The sequence below is a fragment of the Chenopodium album genome, chromosome 8 (assembly GCF_948465745.1).
Source record: "Chenopodium album chromosome 8, dcCheAlbu1.1, whole genome shotgun sequence".
NCBI classification, from domain to species: domain Eukaryota; kingdom Viridiplantae; phylum Streptophyta; class Magnoliopsida; order Caryophyllales; family Amaranthaceae; genus Chenopodium; species Chenopodium album.
This window is the reverse complement of record NC_137841.1, coordinates 75,298,947-75,318,156: the sequence shown is the minus strand read 5'-3', so window position 1 is coordinate 75,318,156 and position 19,210 is coordinate 75,298,947. Positions and strand designations below refer to the sequence as shown.

General features: G+C 35.2%; 3 protein-coding genes and 1 pseudogene across 3 annotated transcripts; 3 read left to right on the top strand and 1 right to left on the bottom strand.

The window, feature by feature from the left end:
• The first annotated feature begins 1,847 nt into the window (after window positions 1-1,847).
• Window positions 1,848-7,590, top strand: LOC145556725 (putative methyltransferase PMT23). Its single transcript, XM_081618378.1, has 7 exons — window positions 1,848-2,488; window positions 3,815-3,964; window positions 4,454-4,724; window positions 5,663-5,773; window positions 5,861-6,269; window positions 6,561-6,755; window positions 6,903-7,590. Exons 1-7 carry the CDS (start codon window positions 1,997-1,999, stop codon window positions 7,105-7,107), a joined length of 1,833 nt encoding a protein of 610 aa, XP_081474504.1. The 5' UTR covers window positions 1,848-1,996; the 3' UTR covers window positions 7,108-7,590.
• A 512-nt stretch (window positions 7,591-8,102) lies between these two features.
• LOC145556724 (peptide-N4-(N-acetyl-beta-glucosaminyl)asparagine amidase A pseudogene) lies at window positions 8,103-10,244 on the bottom strand (annotated as a pseudogene).
• A 4,184-nt stretch (window positions 10,245-14,428) lies between these two features.
• LOC145556723 (sister chromatid cohesion 1 protein 1-like) lies at window positions 14,429-15,489 on the top strand. The gene is made up of 6 exons (XM_081618377.1): window positions 14,429-14,637; window positions 14,719-14,777; window positions 14,891-14,935; window positions 15,024-15,043; window positions 15,132-15,208; window positions 15,313-15,489. Exons 1-6 carry the CDS (start codon window positions 14,570-14,572, stop codon window positions 15,443-15,445), a joined length of 402 nt encoding a protein of 133 aa, XP_081474503.1. The 5' UTR covers window positions 14,429-14,569; the 3' UTR covers window positions 15,446-15,489.
• A 126-nt stretch (window positions 15,490-15,615) lies between these two features.
• LOC145555521 (sister chromatid cohesion 1 protein 1-like) lies at window positions 15,616-19,019 on the top strand. Its single transcript, XM_081617256.1, has 14 exons — window positions 15,616-15,738; window positions 15,905-15,974; window positions 16,161-16,239; window positions 16,386-16,498; window positions 16,841-16,926; window positions 16,980-17,168; window positions 17,301-17,463; window positions 17,548-17,630; window positions 17,704-17,866; window positions 17,973-18,057; window positions 18,264-18,439; window positions 18,534-18,618; window positions 18,716-18,828; window positions 18,937-19,019. The coding sequence occupies exons 1-14, from the start codon at window positions 15,616-15,618 to the stop codon at window positions 19,017-19,019; spliced, it is 1,611 nt and encodes a 536-aa protein (XP_081473382.1).
• Window positions 19,020-19,210: the final 191 nt, after the last annotated feature.

Genomic DNA, 19,210 nt, shown 5'->3' with positions numbered 1-19,210 from the left:
TCACCTTGAAATTGTTGCCATGGAAAATTGAGCTACCTGGATCAGATTTAGATACTCCTAGGAAACAATAAACAAGCATTACACAGATATATAAGATCATTAATTTTAGCAAAGTCTAATTAATAGTTGCTCTATAATTGTGCCATTTATGTATTGTTATTTTTCTCCATTTATTTAGTAATTTTGTTCAATTGTAGTACATTAACATAACAAAATACTCGTATTGTACTCAAGCTGAAATATAACTCATTTCACTTCAAATATAGTGTTGATTTTCATTTTTCATGGTTACTTTTGAGTAAATTACACAATGAAATAAATATAGTAGTATTATTTGATCAAATGATTATGCTTTTTTTTTGTATATATTATTGAGAACTTTTTATCAAATTTTGAAACTTTTAGTTTGAACTTTGAAGGGATTTTAGATGAAAAAATAAATATATAATATTAACTTATATTACTCTCTCCATCTTAGATTCTTAACCAATGGAATCATTACTCTACATGTATCATAGTTGTTATTAAGCTAATCAAGTGATACCTCACCCCAAGACTACACTTTTGCCAAAGCTAAAGATGCTCAATTTGAAAATAATTAAACATGGAGTACAAACAATCTCACCACAAACAACATTTCTACATTAACATAATAAGAAGTATATACGTTGTACATAGAACTAATTAAACTCTCAAATACCACAAATAGTAAATCCGAGATTGCTCGCAATATCTCTAAATATACAAGTAAATCTAAAAAAAAAAACATACATTTTGTTTTTTTGGCATTAGTGAAAACAAGACACAACTAAACTCGCTACTTTTAGCCTATGACTATTTTACAAGCTACAAACACTATTAGACCATCGTTACAACTAGCATAATTAACATAATAAGAATTACAAACATTAGGAAAACTCTATAATGACCATAAAACCTTTTCATCTTTGGACGTTTGGAGCATTTAAACAAGTAAAGGGATGAACCTTTTCTCTTATATATCACCATTACGATACCTATAAACAAAGTTAGGTAGAGTATTTCGTATATTGTAATGAAATTTATCTTATTTTTGCTGAACTATAATTATTTTTATAAACTTGAAATTATTTTTACTGAACTAAAATAATTTTTACTAATTTTCTATTATATTTCATCATTGAAATTACTAATTATTACTCTGTACTAAACTAAATTTATTTTTACTAAATTAAAATTAGTTTTACTAAACGTAACTTATTTTTTAAGTTCTACTCGTATTATTTTTTAAGGTGGAGTGAATGAGGCTTAATACCCTATGTACTATATACCCCGTACTAGCTCATTCGAATCATTTAGGAATTATTCTATTCAACTTAATTTCAGTTTAGTTCAATTCAGTTTCTAATTTCTTTCTCTCATAAACAATTCATTTCAGCTCTATTAAGTTTAGTTTAGTTCAGCCCCAATCAGTTTAGTTGTTTTCAGTAAATCGAAATAGGCTCTTAGGGCCTCTTGTGATTTATTGAACTGAGCAGAACCGAACTGAACTGATTGGAGCTGAACTGAACTAAAAATTTTATGAGAGAGAGAAATTAGGAACTGAACTGAACTAAATTAAACTAAACTAAATTGAAGTGAAGTGAATGAATCGATTGGAGCTGAATTAAACTGAACTGAACCGAATCAAAAATAAGTTGAATAAAACACACCCTTACTTTGTTAAAGAAGAAGCGGTCAACAACTTGATGATATTGCCAAACAAAAGAGTAAAATAAATAAAAAGGACCCACACATGACATAATTTGGCCATAAATCTTAAATCTTTCCTTTCCAGCCATTTTTCCTCATAAATTGACGATCAAACTTGATCAAAATTTCATAAATTTTATCCCTCTGTTTCTCTTTCTCTCTCCTCTGATCTTCTTCTGACACACACCTCCACGCACTCCGTAACTAATTTATTTTCCCACCAACAAACTCTCCTCCTTCCTTCTTCCTCTGTTTTTCTTCAACAATGGCGATTTCATCTTCATCTTCAACCTTCCTCCATGAAAAGAAATACCCCTTCATCTTCATCCTCTCTCTCCTCTTCCTCTCCTTCACCTTCCTCCTCATCTCCAACTCTCAATCATCCTCCTTCTCTCTCCCCTCCTTCAACTTCTATCGCCGCGGCACGCCTCTCCAACCCCTAACAATCTCTCCACAACCTTCCGCCGTCGTCGCCACTCCGATCGATTCGCCGGAATCTCCGGCGAAGGTTTCCGTCTCCGGCGAGATTGATTTCGACGGAGATCTGTTGAATTTGAAATGGGAGGTGTGTAAGGGTGGATTGTCGGCGGTTGATTATATACCTTGCCTTGATAATTGGAAAGCGATTAAGGGTTTGAAATCGAGGAAGCATATGGAACATCGAGAGCGGCATTGCCCTACGCCGAATTCTCGGTGTTTGTTGCCGTTGCCGCGAGGTTATAAGATTCCTATCCCCTGGCCTAAAAGTCGGGACATGGTGAGCTTGTTACTTGCTTATTGGTAAGGTTTTAGTTTTTTCTTTTCAATACTCCGATTAATTTCATGTAGGAGTACGAGTTGTGTCGTGTCGTGGATGTCATCTAGTTTAGTTGGTAGCTCGTTTCGGGATGGTTTGGTATTGGTATGTTGGATTTACATCGAATGTTGCTGTAGATCATAGGTTAAAAAAGAAACGAGTTTGTGTAAAAACTCGTTATATGTGTGGATGTCATTTAGCTTAGTTGGTAGCTCGGGGATGGAATAAAGTTGAAATCTAGGATTAATGTCGAATTCTGTTACATCATTGTGCTATTGTAGTAGATCAAAAGTTTAAAACTTAAAATAAAAGACCTTTTTAAAGAATCAATAGAAAATTCATAAGACTATTTTTATATTAGATCATAGGTTAAAAAAATTAAAATAGGTAAATGTATGACACAGTGAAATTATAATAATGTTTGCACTAGATTTGCTAAGTTCTGGACAAGGGGATTATATTATTAAAATTTTAGTATGATACTTTTAATAATTGTTGATCAGTATAGTATACGTGTGTTTTAAATAAAGTATAATTATAGACTAATAAAATTAGGGGTAGGTTAGTTAAGGTATAAACCATAGAGTAGCTTGTCAAATGAAATGTGGCATGTGGGCTATGTATGAGTTGTTACAATGTAATGTAGTGTATTGGAATACAAGAAAAGAAACTTGGAGTTATTTGGACTTACAAGAGTTGTTCTTAAGTAGGATATGATTGCACATGGGTGGATGTTTTGTTTTGTGTGATTATGTCATGGAATGATGATCATTGTTAATTGTACTTAATTCTTGTGTGGTTTACGTGTGAGTATGACCCTTCATTTTACCTCAAGTGTCTATGTCGGATCCTTGACTGTCTAAGTCGGATCCTTAACTCTCCAGCATAGATTGGGTATAAACGTACTTTTAAGTGTCTTGTTGCGAATTGCTTCATTATGGATCAAAACATGGATCTTTGTTAAACACTAATACGAGTATCTGATTTGAGTAGCATTGTGTATGAATATATTATTGGCTACCTTAAATTGTACTCTTTTTTTTTTCTACCAGAGTGTTACCGGCCATGATTAATAGTAGAAGAAATTGTAGTTTTACATGAGCTGTCTGAGTATTTTGGTGCTGGGATGTATTCTTTCATGCACTAGAAAGTAGAAAGTCAGCGTGATGATTTTGCTACTAGTTTTTCTCCGCGACACTGCTTTTACTTACATTCTAGGAGTGTCACGTATCTGATATGTAAATATGTTAGTCTAATGTTTGCTCAACAACTTTGTTTATGACACAGATTTGGTATGATAATGTCCCTCACCCAAAGCTAGTAGACTACAAGAAGGACCAGCATTGGGTTGTGAAGTCAGGTGATCATTTTATTTTTCCTGGAGGTGGAACTCAATTTAAGGAAGGTGTTGCAAACTATATCCAGTTTATTGAAAAGGTATATTTCTCGATGTAGTTTTGTTATTTAAAAACATGACAGAAATTTATGATGCTAGATTGCTAGTACTACTTTGGTTGAAGATAAAATTTTTATACTACATAACTGCATCTGAGGTCTGATATACTTTAGGGTAGAACATATCCACCTTCTTGGCCGAAAAAAATTATATTTAATGGAATACTACAATTATATTCTGACTTTAAAGGTCTTCCCCTGACTAAAGTGATAACATAAGTTGCCTCTAGATTGAAATGTCAATATGTCATCTTCTCACCCTGGTCCTATGATAAGTTTGTTATTAAAAATTTATGAGTATATGACAGTTATGAAAATTACAAGATTTGTCTTTATTTGTACAAGATTTCAGAGTTTAATTAGAACCTGTGTCAACTTGTAGCAGAATTCACCAACTTTTCTCATTTTGCTTGTAAATAGTCTTCTTGCTCTATATGCCTTTATATTGACTCTTCTTTTACTCTTTATTAGGCTACACCCCTTGTCAAATGGGGTCAAAACATCAGGGTTGTTCTGGATGTTGGTTGCGGAGTTGCCAGCTTTGGAGGACATTTGTTGGATAGAGATGTTCTTACCATGTCATTGGCCCCTAAAGATGAACACGAAGCTCAAATACAGTTTGCTCTAGAACGTGGAATTCCTGCATTTCTTTCAGTTATTGGAACTCAACAACTAACATTTCCAGATAATGCCTATGATCTCATTCATTGTGCTAGGTGCAGGGTTCATTGGGATGCAGATGGTACGTCCTGAGAGCCACCTTATACTTTTGTTTGATTTCTCATGTGTCTCATTCTATAGTTTTCTGCAACATGATAATAACTAAGGTGATTCTAAACTGGAAAAATAAGGGATTGTATCAGAGCATAATTTGTGCAGTATTTAATTACTTAGTATGACTACTAAGAAAAATTTGTGTTTGTTAAACTGCAGCTTAGCCACTCAATTTCGATGCTCTTGATTTATAGTTTTATACCTGCTAATGTATTACACAATACACAAGCAGTATCTTAATTTCATTTATCTGGATCTTGGGGATGAAAGTCATATGTTGACAAATATGTTGGGAGGGAAATTTAATTTGGATTAGGCTTTAGTAGTGGATTACTGGAAGGCAATTCAAGTTCATTGATTTGAGAAGACCAAAGCGCTGCCACAATTATCAACTATAGCTCCTTCACTTAATTCATTGTTCAGTTATATCTACTATCCTTATTCCTCTCTTAGCTTGCATCATTCATAAATCAAACTTGTAGATTTGTATATACACCACTGGTGAAAATGTTTTTCTGTATAACTTGGTCCTTTTATCAGTCTTATGATATCTCTCTTTCTAAGTCTCTTGTTCTTCTGTCTTCTGTGGAAGATTATGCATTAGAGTTCTTAAGGATTGTGTTTCTCTTGAGCATAGGTTGAGTTTGGACAAAATTGACAGATTTGGAATGTAGAGTATCTGGTTAGAGCAAGTGGAATGAAAATGCCAGTTGATAGTTTCTTCTGCATTACATTACAGTAGCTTTTGTTTATCCAACTTGAGTTTTGTTTATTGGTCAACATGTCTGTTTGATACGCTTGTCAGCTTTTGAGTGAAGTAATTTACTTTGCTATGTTTAGCTGCCCAATCAGTAAGGACTTTGTATTTGATCTGCCTTATGTTCTTATTCATATTTTGTTTTGTAGGTGGCAAACCTTTATTGGAGCTTAACAGGATTCTCAGGCCCGGGGGGCTCTTCATTTGGTCTGCTACACCAGTCTATCGCAAAGATGAAAAGGACGTGACCGTATGGAACTGTATGTTCATTTCGTAACAGGGAGTTTGATGTCAAGAAGTGTTGAATATGTCTGTGATCTCTGTTGTATGTTTTCTTTTTTTTGCAGCCATGGTCGCTTTAACGAAATCGATGTGCTGGAAGGTAGTGGCTAAGACCATGGCGTCAACAGGTATTGGGCTTGTGGTGTATCAGAAACCTGTCTCTCCATCCTGTTACAAGGAACGTGAAAAGAATGAACCGCCAATGTGTGAAATGGGGAGAAATATGTCATGGTACTCACCTCTTCAAAAATGTCTTCCCCAGCTTCCGCCTGAAGCTTCCAGTTGGCCTCCTCTTTGGCCCAAAAGGCTTACTGCCAAACCATATAGCCTCCCTTCAGCACCACTTGTGGAACAAACATTTCATAATGACACCCGTGACTGGCATGCTCTCGTGACAGATGTTTACATAGGTGGCCTTGGAATAAACTGGTCAAGTGTGCGTAATGTAATGGACATGACTGCTGGTCACGGAGGGTTAGTTTTTTTACCAAGTGACCTTACCTTTGTTAGTTTGTTCTCTGTACGTATTGGTTGCCCTTGTTTATCAAATTTTATAGCAGAATTGCTTTATTCTGATCAGTTTTTGCATACTACTGTTTGTTGAGCACTTGATTCTTATAGCATTAAGAGGGGAATTATTTAAATGCTATGTCTTCAAATTTTGCTATTCGTTCATTACCATACCTGATCAACTTTGCAACGTAGACTGGCACAATTAAAATTGATTTGTGTTTTAAAATTTTGACATATCAAACATTTTTACAGATTTGCTGCAGCACTTATTGATATGCCACTGTGGGTGATGAATGTTGTTCCAGTCCATGAGCCAGATACACTTCCCATAATTTTTGACCGAGGGTTAATTGGAGTATATCATGATTGGTGTGAATCTTTCAACACTTATCCAAGGACTTATGATCTCCTGCACTCTACTTTCCTCTTCAGCAATCTCCCAAACGGGTAAAACTGCGAATATTTATCTTTATAGAGTTCATTTTTCTATACATGTCTGTTCTTTCAGAGTGAAGTTCTTCACTGATATCAAGTGAGTCAGTTCAACCATATTGTTTTCATCTATTTGATGATCTGAAGTTTTGTGCCACTCAGGTGTGACATCATAGATTTGGCTGCAGAGATTGATCGCATTGTAAGACCAGGTGGGTGGGTATTGATTCAAGAAACCAAAGAACAGATCAACAGCATAGGAGCAATTTTTCGTTCTCTTCAGTGGTCCGTGAATCTCTACAATGATCGATATCTTGTTGGCCAGAAAAGTTTCTGGCGTCCTCATGGTGGCCGGGTGCAAAGATGAACCAAGGCACTAAGCAAAGAAATGAACAAGTACGACATTCTATTGTATTTTTCAATGCAATTTTACCATTCTTTTGATACCACATATCGCGTATGGATGGATAGTGTGTATAGGGATTTCCTGGAATGTTCTGATTACATGCCTTATAGAGGCATGCTTGGAATGAGGGAAATTATTTAAGGGATGATATAGTTAGATCATGACGTGTTAAATAAGCGAGAATGGTGGTGGACTTGAAGGAAGAGGAGGTGGTCTATTACCCTAACAACCACCCCCGCCTCCACCCACTTTGCAACTTCTTATTTAGCTCTTATTATCCCCTTAAATAATTTACTCCATCCCAAGCGAGCCACTGAAGATGAAATGAAGGAAAAATTATGTTAGGAATGGTCTCTGCATAATGTTTACGCTCTTGTTTCCTGGTTGATTCTGCTCTTCCTGTGCTGTTATTAGCAGGTGGTGCTTAAATTAGAACAAACACATTTAAACAAACAGAAATACTAGTAATAAATTTACATTAGTAACGATGGCCTGAGCCAAATACTTTTGATCCAACATGATGTTAATACAACCTAGTGCCTGCAGCGCACATCCACATTAATCAGGTGTTTTCTTAAAACAGGGACCAATAGCGATTGCTTTAAATTTGTACTTAGAAGTTAGAATAAGGAAGATATCAAGAGAGACTGCTTACACAAGCAGAAATTAAGATCTTCAACACATAAACCTATAAGAGATTGCTTATACTCCCAGGAGTCTGCAATTCAAATGGTTTGTGTACATTTAAGGAGAGTCGAGAAAAGACAATTCAGTAAAGATAGTAATATAAAGTGTGCAATGTTTGATCATAATCGCAAGAAAGAGAGTTTGAAAAACAGCCATTGCAACATATGGCAGTATAAAACTTCATTCCTCAAACTCCAAAAAAAAACTCATTACATGGGAACAATTTCAACAGGTATAAAAAAACAGTAGCACACTACAAACATTCAAAATTTCAAACAAACAGAAACAAAAATACAAGTAATGTGATTTACAAAGGTAAAGTGGAGACATGATAGCCAGAGTGCATAAATAATGAGTAAAAACTAAGCACTGGCCACATGATACATTATTGTTCTAACAGTGAAGCTTCAAAAGCTTTCATAATCATGCAAAATCAAGAGTTCTGTAAGTCTACCAAGCACTCAATAAATCATTGTGATCATTGTTGAGAGAAGAGCAAGCGACAATTGAATCATCCCTTAGAAGTATCCCATCAGCTGCCTCAGCGTTCCTTGAAAAGCAGCTACTTCCCTTCAAGCTCAAGGTTTGACGAGTTACAGCTCTACCGGAAAGAACTGAATGGTCCTTTACCATCATTGAACCCTCTGATTCTTGAGTGTTTTGAAGGGTTGTTTTCACATTCCCATCAGTGGACTTCACTTTCAATTCGTTTGATATGGTTGTAGTCATCACCTCTGTATCTATCTCCGGTCCAGGGATCGTTGAAGTTACAATCTGAAGTGGATACTGACGTTTTGATGTTCTTACAGAGACCACTGTACCGTCTTCTGCTACCACCCTCACTTCTGTTTGCACCTTTACCTTCTGCTCAACAGTCTTTTGTGTACCAGCTCCTTGAAACTCAATCGAATTCTTGAATTTCAATTTCTGAGTTATACTAGTGGTAAAATTGCCAGTACTACAATTAACCCATCCAGAAGATTGACTCTTTCTCTCAGCTTCAATCTCAAATGATCCATCCAACTGCTTGAACTTGTACTCCCGCGACTCTTCATATTCAGATGGCTCACTAACAGCCACCATCCCCTCAACCTGAGTCGAGTTCTTGTCCACCCAAACATGCAAATTCGCATCAACCAACCAAAAACTAAGCGAATTAGCCACCCCTAGCTCAAAAGTATGACTTTCTCCATCCAAAAGGGAACCCAAAAACGGGGTCAACTCAATATCATACGAAGGGAGATCAAATGCCCCAATCGCAACAATTGGATCCCAAGACAACGGATTGATTCCTCCGGTAAAGATAACCGGAAACGGCACCTCAAATGCCACCAACTTCCCATCAATCTTAACAAAAACCTCTCTGTATGCACCATTCCCTCGACGAGTATCCAACTTATTCATTTCAATGTATTGAGTAGGAGGATTCGAGTACCAAAACTCATCATCCCCATGAAATGAAACATACAATTCAAGCACAATCCTCTTAGAATTCATCGGAATCGCAACCCTTTTAAAACCTGGTTCAGATTCATTCTCAATCCTAAACCAATACCCTTGATCACCTTCTTCACCAACAGGAATCACCAAATCAGCTGGTTCGTCATAAACCCCACTACCCAAAACCCCAGATTCTAACCCTACCCTAACCCCAGAACCAAACCCTAATTTCCGACTCTTAATTTCGGCAACAACATCATCCTTATAAAACAACATAGTAAGACTAATATTATAAATCCCAGTAAATTCATCATTGACTAAATTCTCAAGCATCATAGAAAGAGAAACATTAGATTGTTCAAGAACAGAGGAATACCTAGTAACATCCTTGTCAACATTCCAGAAAGTTCCATTCTCAGAAGGTTCAGGGGTACTAGTCCGGAGAATCTCAACCCCAGAAAGCCAAACTCCGGCAATACGATCATACTGATTACCGGAAACCTCGCCGGAAAGTTGGAGCACGACGTGAGACCACGGCGGAGGACAATCGGCCGGCGGCGAGTAAAGGACGGTGTAAGGAGGTTGATTGTAGGTGTAAGCGAAGGAGTTGTTGAGGAGAGAGAGAGTGCATTCTGGTGGTGGGAGTGGGAGGGCGGCGGTTGGGAGTGGTTGAGTGAGGGCGATGGATTCGGTTGCGGTGGTGTTGGCGGCGGAAGACGGTGGTTTGAGGAGATGGTGGGGTTGTGAGAAGGTGGTGGAAAGTGAGGTGAGGAAGATGATGAGGAAGATGATGGAGAAGTGGTGGGAGTGCATTTTGTTTGTTTTTTATGAGTTTGAATAATTTTGTTTGATCAAAAAATGGAAAGTTTGTTGTATTTTTGGGTTTTTAGATGGAGGGAGTTATATGGAGGGGTTTTGTTTGACTTTTTATTCCTTAGATTGGGATTTGTTTTTTGTTTTGTTTCACATGGAGGGAAGTTGTAGGAAAAGATCCAATTCAAGTAAAATTATTCCCTTCGTTTTTTAGTATCCGTGACTATTTTGGTGAAAAAAATTATATACACCCGGTTTTAAGATGTATAAGGTTTATTTTGTTGTCAATTTGATGATTAAATGAGCAATAATCATCCTTAAATTTAATCATCAAAATAAGGACTTGTTTCAATATATAATTTCAAATGTTATAATTTTTATAATTTTTATTAATACACAATTGCATGTGTTTAAGGTCAATTTAAACTCGTGCATTTGCATAAATGTCGTTTAAGATTGTTTGATTATTGTAAGAAAGAGCTGAGTAAGATAGGGTAAGATAGAATGTTAAATCTGTTTGTGAATTATGTGATGAGATCTGTTAGAGTGTATGTTAAGAGAAGTTAAGTAGTGAGGTAATAAGAAGTTACTAATTGTGAACTAATGGTTAGACTTGCATGGTTAAATTCAAATATAATAAACTAACCATTTTCAATTTAAAGTAAGGAGGTAAATTATATTAAACAATTTAGAAAACCAGATTGTTTGTAATAATTGAAACATTAGGAAAGTAATTTGATGAAGATTTTACTTTATCGCAATCTATTACCTAATCTTAAGTTGCTCGATCACTCAAAATTTGGTTGATGATGACTCGAATTATCAATGTAAGCCCGAATTGAAAATTCATACTTGAGATTGACTTTGAATTATAGGAATGATCGAAGTGTAATCATTTCAACCTTGAGCATGGCTTGTCTTATAATCACCTTAACAATAATTAGCAACATTAAAAACATGTAAAATTTACAATGAAATCCAAGTATGATTTAATGAGTGGAGCGAGTAAGCTAACCAAACTCGTGATTAACTTTATGACTTAACCTCATAAGTCATAATTACTCTTAGTGTCGTAACAAATTAAGAATAGTAATTATCAACTAATCTTACAAGTTTGATCACTTTTAATCTTTTTATGAAAGACATTTGAACTAATTCAGTAATAATATCATACAAGATGTTTATATGATGAACTTTCACATAAAAATGATGGAAGTTTCGTTTGTTGACTATTAATTGTGTAGGCTAAGTATATAATTATTGTTATTTCTTCGTGATTAAGAGTTCGAATTATGTAAGAAAATTCTATTAAATTGCCGGCAAGCAAAGTTTTATGATATGATAATGATTAATGATATTATATATTGACGGGGTGTTCGCACTTCGCAGGCCAGGAAGAGAGGAGGGGAGAGGTATTCCAAATTTCCAAGGAGGACTATGGGCGAATTAATTGAATTTTTCTTTTTTTCCATTTTCTTTCTATAAATCTTAAAACAAATTTTCTCTCTTTTTAAAATACATATAATTACATTGTCGGATATTCTCGAAATATAGATTGCCACCTATGTCATTTCACAAATAGCTTCATAGTTGATGTTGTCATACAAACTTTTCTCAATATGGTACATACGGTACAATACTTTAGACTATTTTTGAAATATATATTTAACATGACTAATACATAGTGAAAGTGATAATAAATATTGATTTTTTAAAATTTGTGTACGGAGATAAATGAAAATTCTATCAAAGAATAGTGCATAAAACTCTTCTTTTTGTTTTATTATGATCAATTAAAAACAATTATATTGTTACCCATGACGTAGAGAAAGCATTGATAGATATATTGAAAAAAAAAAAAAAAAACTAAATTTATTGATCGATTCTCAAATATAACATTGGTTCACTAATGTTACTACAATACTACATCATCAACAAAAAAAACCCTTTTAATTTACACCAAAAAAATTACCAAGAAAAAATTTACAAAACCTAAGGTTAAATATTGCATTTTCCCTTTTTTTTTTTTTTTTTTTTTTTTTGACACAAAATATTGCATTTCCTAAATGGTTATTTTTCAGTAGGTCTTCTTCATTTTCCTAGTACGAAGTATATTATATTTGGACATCAAGAGGTAGTAAGAATGTACATCTAAAAAACTCCTGGATTATTATCCATGTTATAAGATGCATGATGAGTTCAAAAAAAAAAATTAAAAAAAATGCATGATGCTTATATTTGTCAACAGCCAGACAATTCCAGCTGCTCATTTGTTGATATGTTCATTTAGAATTTTAGATTGAATTTATAATAATAATCAAAGACGACTAATTACTGTGTCAAAAAAAAAAAAAAAAAAAAAAAGACGACTAATTACAATATTAACTTTTCGAGAATGACAAATTATTAATACTTATTTAATTATTTATTGATTTACTAGTTGATTCCAACTTCTTTGCCAATAAGAAGCTATTATGCAACCCCAACAGGCTAATACGTACTCCAATAGCATGTTTGTGGTCCAATGGGCCATAAACCCATCATCCATTGGGCTAAAATAAAGATGGCATTACTTATATTTGTGGTTCTTTAACTAGATTAGCTGGTGAGCTAGTGGCTACTGATGCGTTACATAGCCAACATAGGTACATACTTGCAAACTTGCACCAACAAGAATTACTGGTACATTTGCTAGTGAACAAACGACTCTAGCTGATACCCGTATAATCATATTAGAAATAAACACAATATATCATCATACATTCATACTTCGTACTTCGTATATTGTTTTTATTTATTTTGTGTGAATAGAAACAATTTCATTGCCTCCCTTTAACTATCTCGATTAAGTGTTGGTAAAATAGCTGTCGATTTCAATTATAAAATAAAGAAGATGAAAGAGGAAAAATACTTGATTGATGATCTTAATATTACAATTGTGTCGTAGAATAGAATCTACTGCATTAGAAGAGAAATACGCCACCACCGGTATGACGCACGCCCCTCAATGTTAACACAACTTTCCTCGTAATTCGTGTATTCAAACCCTCGAAGATTGGAATTGCTTAAGAACTGTTTAGATTTCAAAAAAAAAAATAGGTTTGTGGTTATGTGTTTAGGTCTCAATTATACATAGTAAATAAAAACCATCATAGTGAATTTTGGGGGCTAAGAAATCCATATAGGAGTAGACAAGAAAAGAAACCAATTAAATACTTCCAAACCACGACACAACCGAAGAAGGGTATGGCAAATTTACTCCAGAGAAGTTCTTAATGTGGCTATTATTTTTCATTGATTTCCAACAATAACCAGGTTACACAAAAAATGAAGTTGCAAAGATGCACATGCGTTTGCTAACAGTAAAAATAAAAACCAATCCTCATAATTCCACTGTTGGCCTTTTGGCGGGGATTCTGTTACGTACCACTCTGACACACTCTCCTTCTCCTTCTCTCACTCTCTCTCCACTTTCTCTCTCTTCTCTCCGCCATTAAAGCTCTATTTAAGCTCCTCTGAAGCTGCTTCACCTCCTCCATCTCCATCTTCTTCTCTCTTACGCTGAACTAAAACTGGAATTTAGCGACAATGTTCTACTCTCATCAACTGCTTGCTCGAAAAGCTCCACTGGGACAGATATGGTAACGATTTTCCTCCCGCATTCTCTCTGAAACTTCATCAAACCTTCAAGTTTAGCTTCGATTAATCGATTATTGCTTTTGGTTGATTATTAGAAGCAGAATTTTCTAGCTAGGTTTTACTAGTTCATCCTCTGTTTTCGATTTTTTTTTTTTGAGCTTGACATTTTGTTGGCGTCGATTTCTTACCTTCTACAGATCTTCAAGTTTAACTAAAACGGTGATAATATTTTTTTTTTTTTTTTTTTTTGAATTATTTCAGTATGAGTGTGAACTTGCTAGTTAAGTTGTCCTCTGTTTTTGAAATTCCAAAATAAACTGGAATTTTTTGTTTGAGCCGATTTCTTAAGTAATGTAGTGCTTAATCTTCAAACAAAATGACGGAATTCGATAATGTGATTTTTATTTTTTTTAGTTTGATTTTTGTATTATGAGTACGAATTTGTTAGTTCAATCATCCTCTGTTATCAAAGAGAACTTAAAATTTTGCTTGCATCGCTTTATTTTTTGTTTTATATTTTCTATAATTATTTTCTTCAACAAAAATGGCGATAATATATCATATGGATTGGATTTTTGAATTTTCACAATATGCTACTATGCTAGTTAATTTAGCTCGATTATGGAAATTATGTGACGAAATGAGAAAATTCAAGTCAATTTCCATTTAATTGCAAAAAATTTCTTGTTAGTTTGCTCAGTTTCTGCAAAATTTGTTGTAATTAAAAATGGAACTACGATCAATGTTATTGTTAATCAATTTAAGTGTTATTGCGAACATTTTCTATAAAATTAATTAATGAAGCTTCACAGTTCACTAAACTCTTCTATCTCTGGGTATAAGGATGGCAGCAACAATGCACGCGAAGATGAATCGGAGAAAGCTCGATCAAATCGACATCATCCGAATATGGTTCACTTTCTCTCTCCTCTCTTTTTTAGGTCAAGTTTGATTTTTATTTTCTGACATTATTGTCTAATTCTGAAATTTCAGCGAAGAAATTTTGAATCCTTCTGTACCAATGGCGCTGAGATTGTCTGGAATTTTAATGGGTATAGTATACTTGGCGAATAAGTAACCATTTCTTTCTTATCATTTTGCAATTTTGTTCATTTTATTTATCCTAATAATTAAGTTTTTTCAATAATTGTATTTTTTTAATTAGGTGGTGTGGTGATTGTTTATGAGCGCAAAGTCAGACTACTCTATGGTGAGCATCATTTTAGTCAATTTTTCGAATTGATTAATACTCAATCTTGTTTAGTTAGCTACTAATTGTGAATTTCTGTTTCAAACAGATGATGTTAACCGTCTTCTGGTATGTAAAATTTGCTAATCTTATTTTTAGGGTTTTTTTTTTTCCATAATTCTGCTTATTATTGAGATATTGTATTCAATTTGTGCAGGTTGAGATCAATTCAGCATGGAAGGTGAAACCTGCTGTAGACCCCACAGTTCTTCCCAAAAGCAAGAATCAAGCAAAGTGGGTCCTACATTGATTTCTCCCTTTGTGTATTGTTTATTTCTGCTTTTAGATTTTTTGGGTTTAATGGGGGTTTTGGTTGATTGTTTGTGTTGTATGTGCAGGTTTGAGGCTGTGACATTGCCTGTGAATCATGATGCAGATATTGGTGATGTTGAGCAGTCTATCGACTACTCTAACAAATTTACCAGTAGTGCAACTTTCCAGCAAACTGCTTATTTTGCCATGGTAAATTGAAGCACTACACTTTATCTAAACCCGTTCACGATTAACCTGGGATGCAATTCTTGTAATTGCTATATGACTGCTATTTTTTAGATTTGCACAGTACCTAATGTAGTTAATCAAAGCTTTTATTGCTCACCAAGTTGTTAGCTGTTAACCCTTCTTGGTCATTTAGACGCGTCATGAGAAGCTTGAATAGGCTCATGCAAAAAGTTCCTGTCCAATTGCAATCCTTTGGGCACATTGGTATTAGAATTGAACTAGGAAAGTTCTTAATTGGTTATATTCTGATTCCCATACTCCAAGTACAAATGTATTAGCTACATAGCCTACATACTAAGATCATATCTCACATTTTGGTAGTGTTATTGTGTTGATTTATTCTTGAATCTTTCCTAGAGGTTGTGATTCTGACACTTGTTGCAACCTTAATCTGCTGATATATAATTGAATCTGTCTGTGATCTTCCAGAGACTGGATACTATTGATGAGCTCAATGAGAGCTTCAAGGAAAAAGAACAAGATGACAGACACCATCAAGGTTTTTCTCTAGACACTAGCTTAGTTCAATATGTCCCCCAATTTTCTGTCTAAAGGCTTGTGATTGTGTCTGTTTACAGTAGATTGTTTGTGTAGGTGTGTGCATAATGGATTTATATCATTGCGCGGTTGCCCCTCAGTGGTAATGACCATCTAACTATTCTGCATTCGGCTTATTGTTTCTCAGCTGAACGTGCTAATATCACCTTAGATGACCCCTTTGATTCATTTCAAGTAGGAGGCGGCCTCTATAATCGCTTTGAAAGGTAAATCCCAACTGCAATGCTGAATGAGTCGCAGAAATTCCTAACTATTTCACGAAAAAAGCTCTTTGAGCCTTTATGATGACTAAAATGCTCAATCAGCTAACTATATCTTCTCAGTTGACAAACTTTTAATCTACTTCTTGCAGGTTTGATATTGAAGGAGATGAGGAAACACAAAATAACTTCCCGTCTCATGGGCAAACAGAAATCCCACCTGCTACTACACACTCTCCACCTCCAGAAATGGAGCCACAGAAAGGTTGGTAGCATGACTGCTTGATGAGTAACCAATATTACAGATTAATTCATTCAGTGGATTATTACATGTCATACATTGATTTCCTCCATTCACCAATCTAGCACTAGAACGCATTTAACAACACAATATTAAAAAAAGATAGCACAAAATTATTATCTGAAGAAGCATGCTCGTAAATAAACTGATAAATGTACAATTGGTGCTACATAACTATGCTCAAGCTCCATCATGAAGAAGATTTAATAAGGCTTGATATAGTTGCTCTAGTATAGACAGATTAAAAATAACTACTTGCTCTGTTGGGATTTTACAAAATGGATCTAACAAGCTAGTTGGATGCAGATGATAGAGCTGGTGACGACATTCCTGACCAACAACCAGTAGACCATGCTAATTTATCTCCTTCCCAATTCAGGGAGGCAGGACAGGTAGCTATTATAAGCTGTGTCTTGTCTGTGTCCTGTTTGGAAATGAAATGTAGCTGATTATCATTATAACCCAATTACAGAGACCACAGAAACATGTACAGAAGCGAAAGCCACAAAGAAGGAAAGCAAGGGAAGCTCCCCTAATAATGGATATTGAACAAACCATGCTTCCTAGCAATTTATACCAAACTTGGCTCCAAGATTCGGGTGACATACGGGTCAAAAGGCCCAAAATCGTAGAGGTTTTTACCTCACATATACTTTATAATACTGTTAATTTATCATAGAAGGCATGCATACAGTGCTACTCTCTAAGAGTTGCTAAGGCAGGAAACTGCTGCTATCAAGCTCACCTTGCAAATACTGTTTTGCAGCATAACAAAGCAAAATCAACTGTGAAGATAGCCAAACTAGTAGACCTGCCACCAGTTGCACTATCTTGTGGTTTAGTCGGAAAATATGATGAAGTGTATTATCCACAACCCCTTCTAGATCTGTGGATGACAAGTATACAGCCTAGACAAGATTCACCTTCTGGTCAGTGTTTTACTCTATCTCTCCTACAAGAGAATTCTAGCTTGGCTGTGAAAAATATCGCAACAATTTGAATTCCTTGTACAGGAAGAACTACTTCACCCCTTCCACCAGAACCATCATCATCCTCACCTCTCCCTGGACAAGACTATCGCGATCCACCAGAGATTGTAAGATTTTTTTTCATCTAGCTTTATGTGATAAAACTCCATGTATGGTCAAACTGAATTTTTGCTTTTGAAGCCAATGGGGGAATTTGGCAATGGAGGTGTAACTGAAAGAGTGGCCTCACATGAAAGAATACGAAGCAATGTGGCCACAGGAATGGAGATACCTCTCCATGAATTTAACCTCATGCCTAATGGTGTGGGCACAACAAATCCAAATGCTGCAGTCACTAACTCAGGTATAATGATGTTGCCTTTTGATATTATTATATGATGTTGCCTTATTTTAAGGAAAAAAAATACTAGATTTCAGATGGTTAAGTTGAGCTTTATATGTTATTACAGGAGCATCTGTTAAATCATTATCAGTTCCCAGCCCAGGTCCTGGACTTGACTTTATGTCTAACGCCTCAGACAGCTATTCAGAACGGTTAGTACACAATTTAAAATGCAGTTCCTCTGTATAATTACCTGTTTTACAAAAGGAATCAGATTTGTACCTCTTGATACAAATCTCATTGCTTTTTGAGAAAATGAATGAGATTCTGGACAAAAACAATAATTCAAATCCGGTGCCTTGACTCATGATGGATTTATACATAGGCTTTGAGGTCATTAAAATTTCATTATTCCTAGGTTAAGAAAGAAAAGGCCTTCAACAGCAAGAGTTAACAGCGCTGGGCTTGAGTCACTGGATGAGGAGAACCAATGGATACATGATGCAGCAGAACTCAATCTTCCTTTATTTGGTGAGCGACAACCAGGCTTCAAGGTGCCTAGGCACTCTCGACATGGTCCAACCCCTGATCATGGTAACATACACTTGATATATTAGCTCTTAGCTCTTGCAGTAGCAATAGTTGTGAGAAAATTTCAGACAATCTTATCACTGCTTGATTTTTGCAGAGCTGCTGGTAGAAACTGGAATTACTCAAACTCAGCGTGCTGCAATTGATGAAGAAGCTGAGGTGATGGCCAACAATATCAAAACGTAAACCCTTAGTCATTTTGGATTCTGTTTTACAAAAGCAAAATATGTTCTTATCTAAAATATTATGTTGCTGATCCCTGATTTGATCACTATCTAGGCATTTGAAGACATACTTCGAGACCCCAGGAGCACCTCAGACAGAATCATTGAACCAGCTAGCTTTTGGTATGAACAGGAAGCAAGCTGCACAGCTTTTTTATCAGACTTGTGGTAAACATCAATCCTCTTATAGCTTCACAATCTACATTTTAATTTATGTTTTTATCACCAATGAGTTTAACCTCAAACTACTGACACAAAAAATCAAATGTATTGCAGTTTTGGTTACGCGTGATGTCCTGAAAGTGCAGCAGAATTTGGCATATGGAGACATTAACATCTCTAGAGGAGCTAAGATGTGAAAGTGTGTGCATTATAAGAGTTCAAATTCATCACACAACACCGAGATATCACACTTTGTCTCACTGATCAACACTCTACTGATACAGACATTTTCAAGTATGCAGCTTGCAGAAAACTCAAAGGATTTTCAACACACTTACTGTCTTACAGAAGATAAAGGTCTTAGTCCATATTTCTTAATATATTGGTT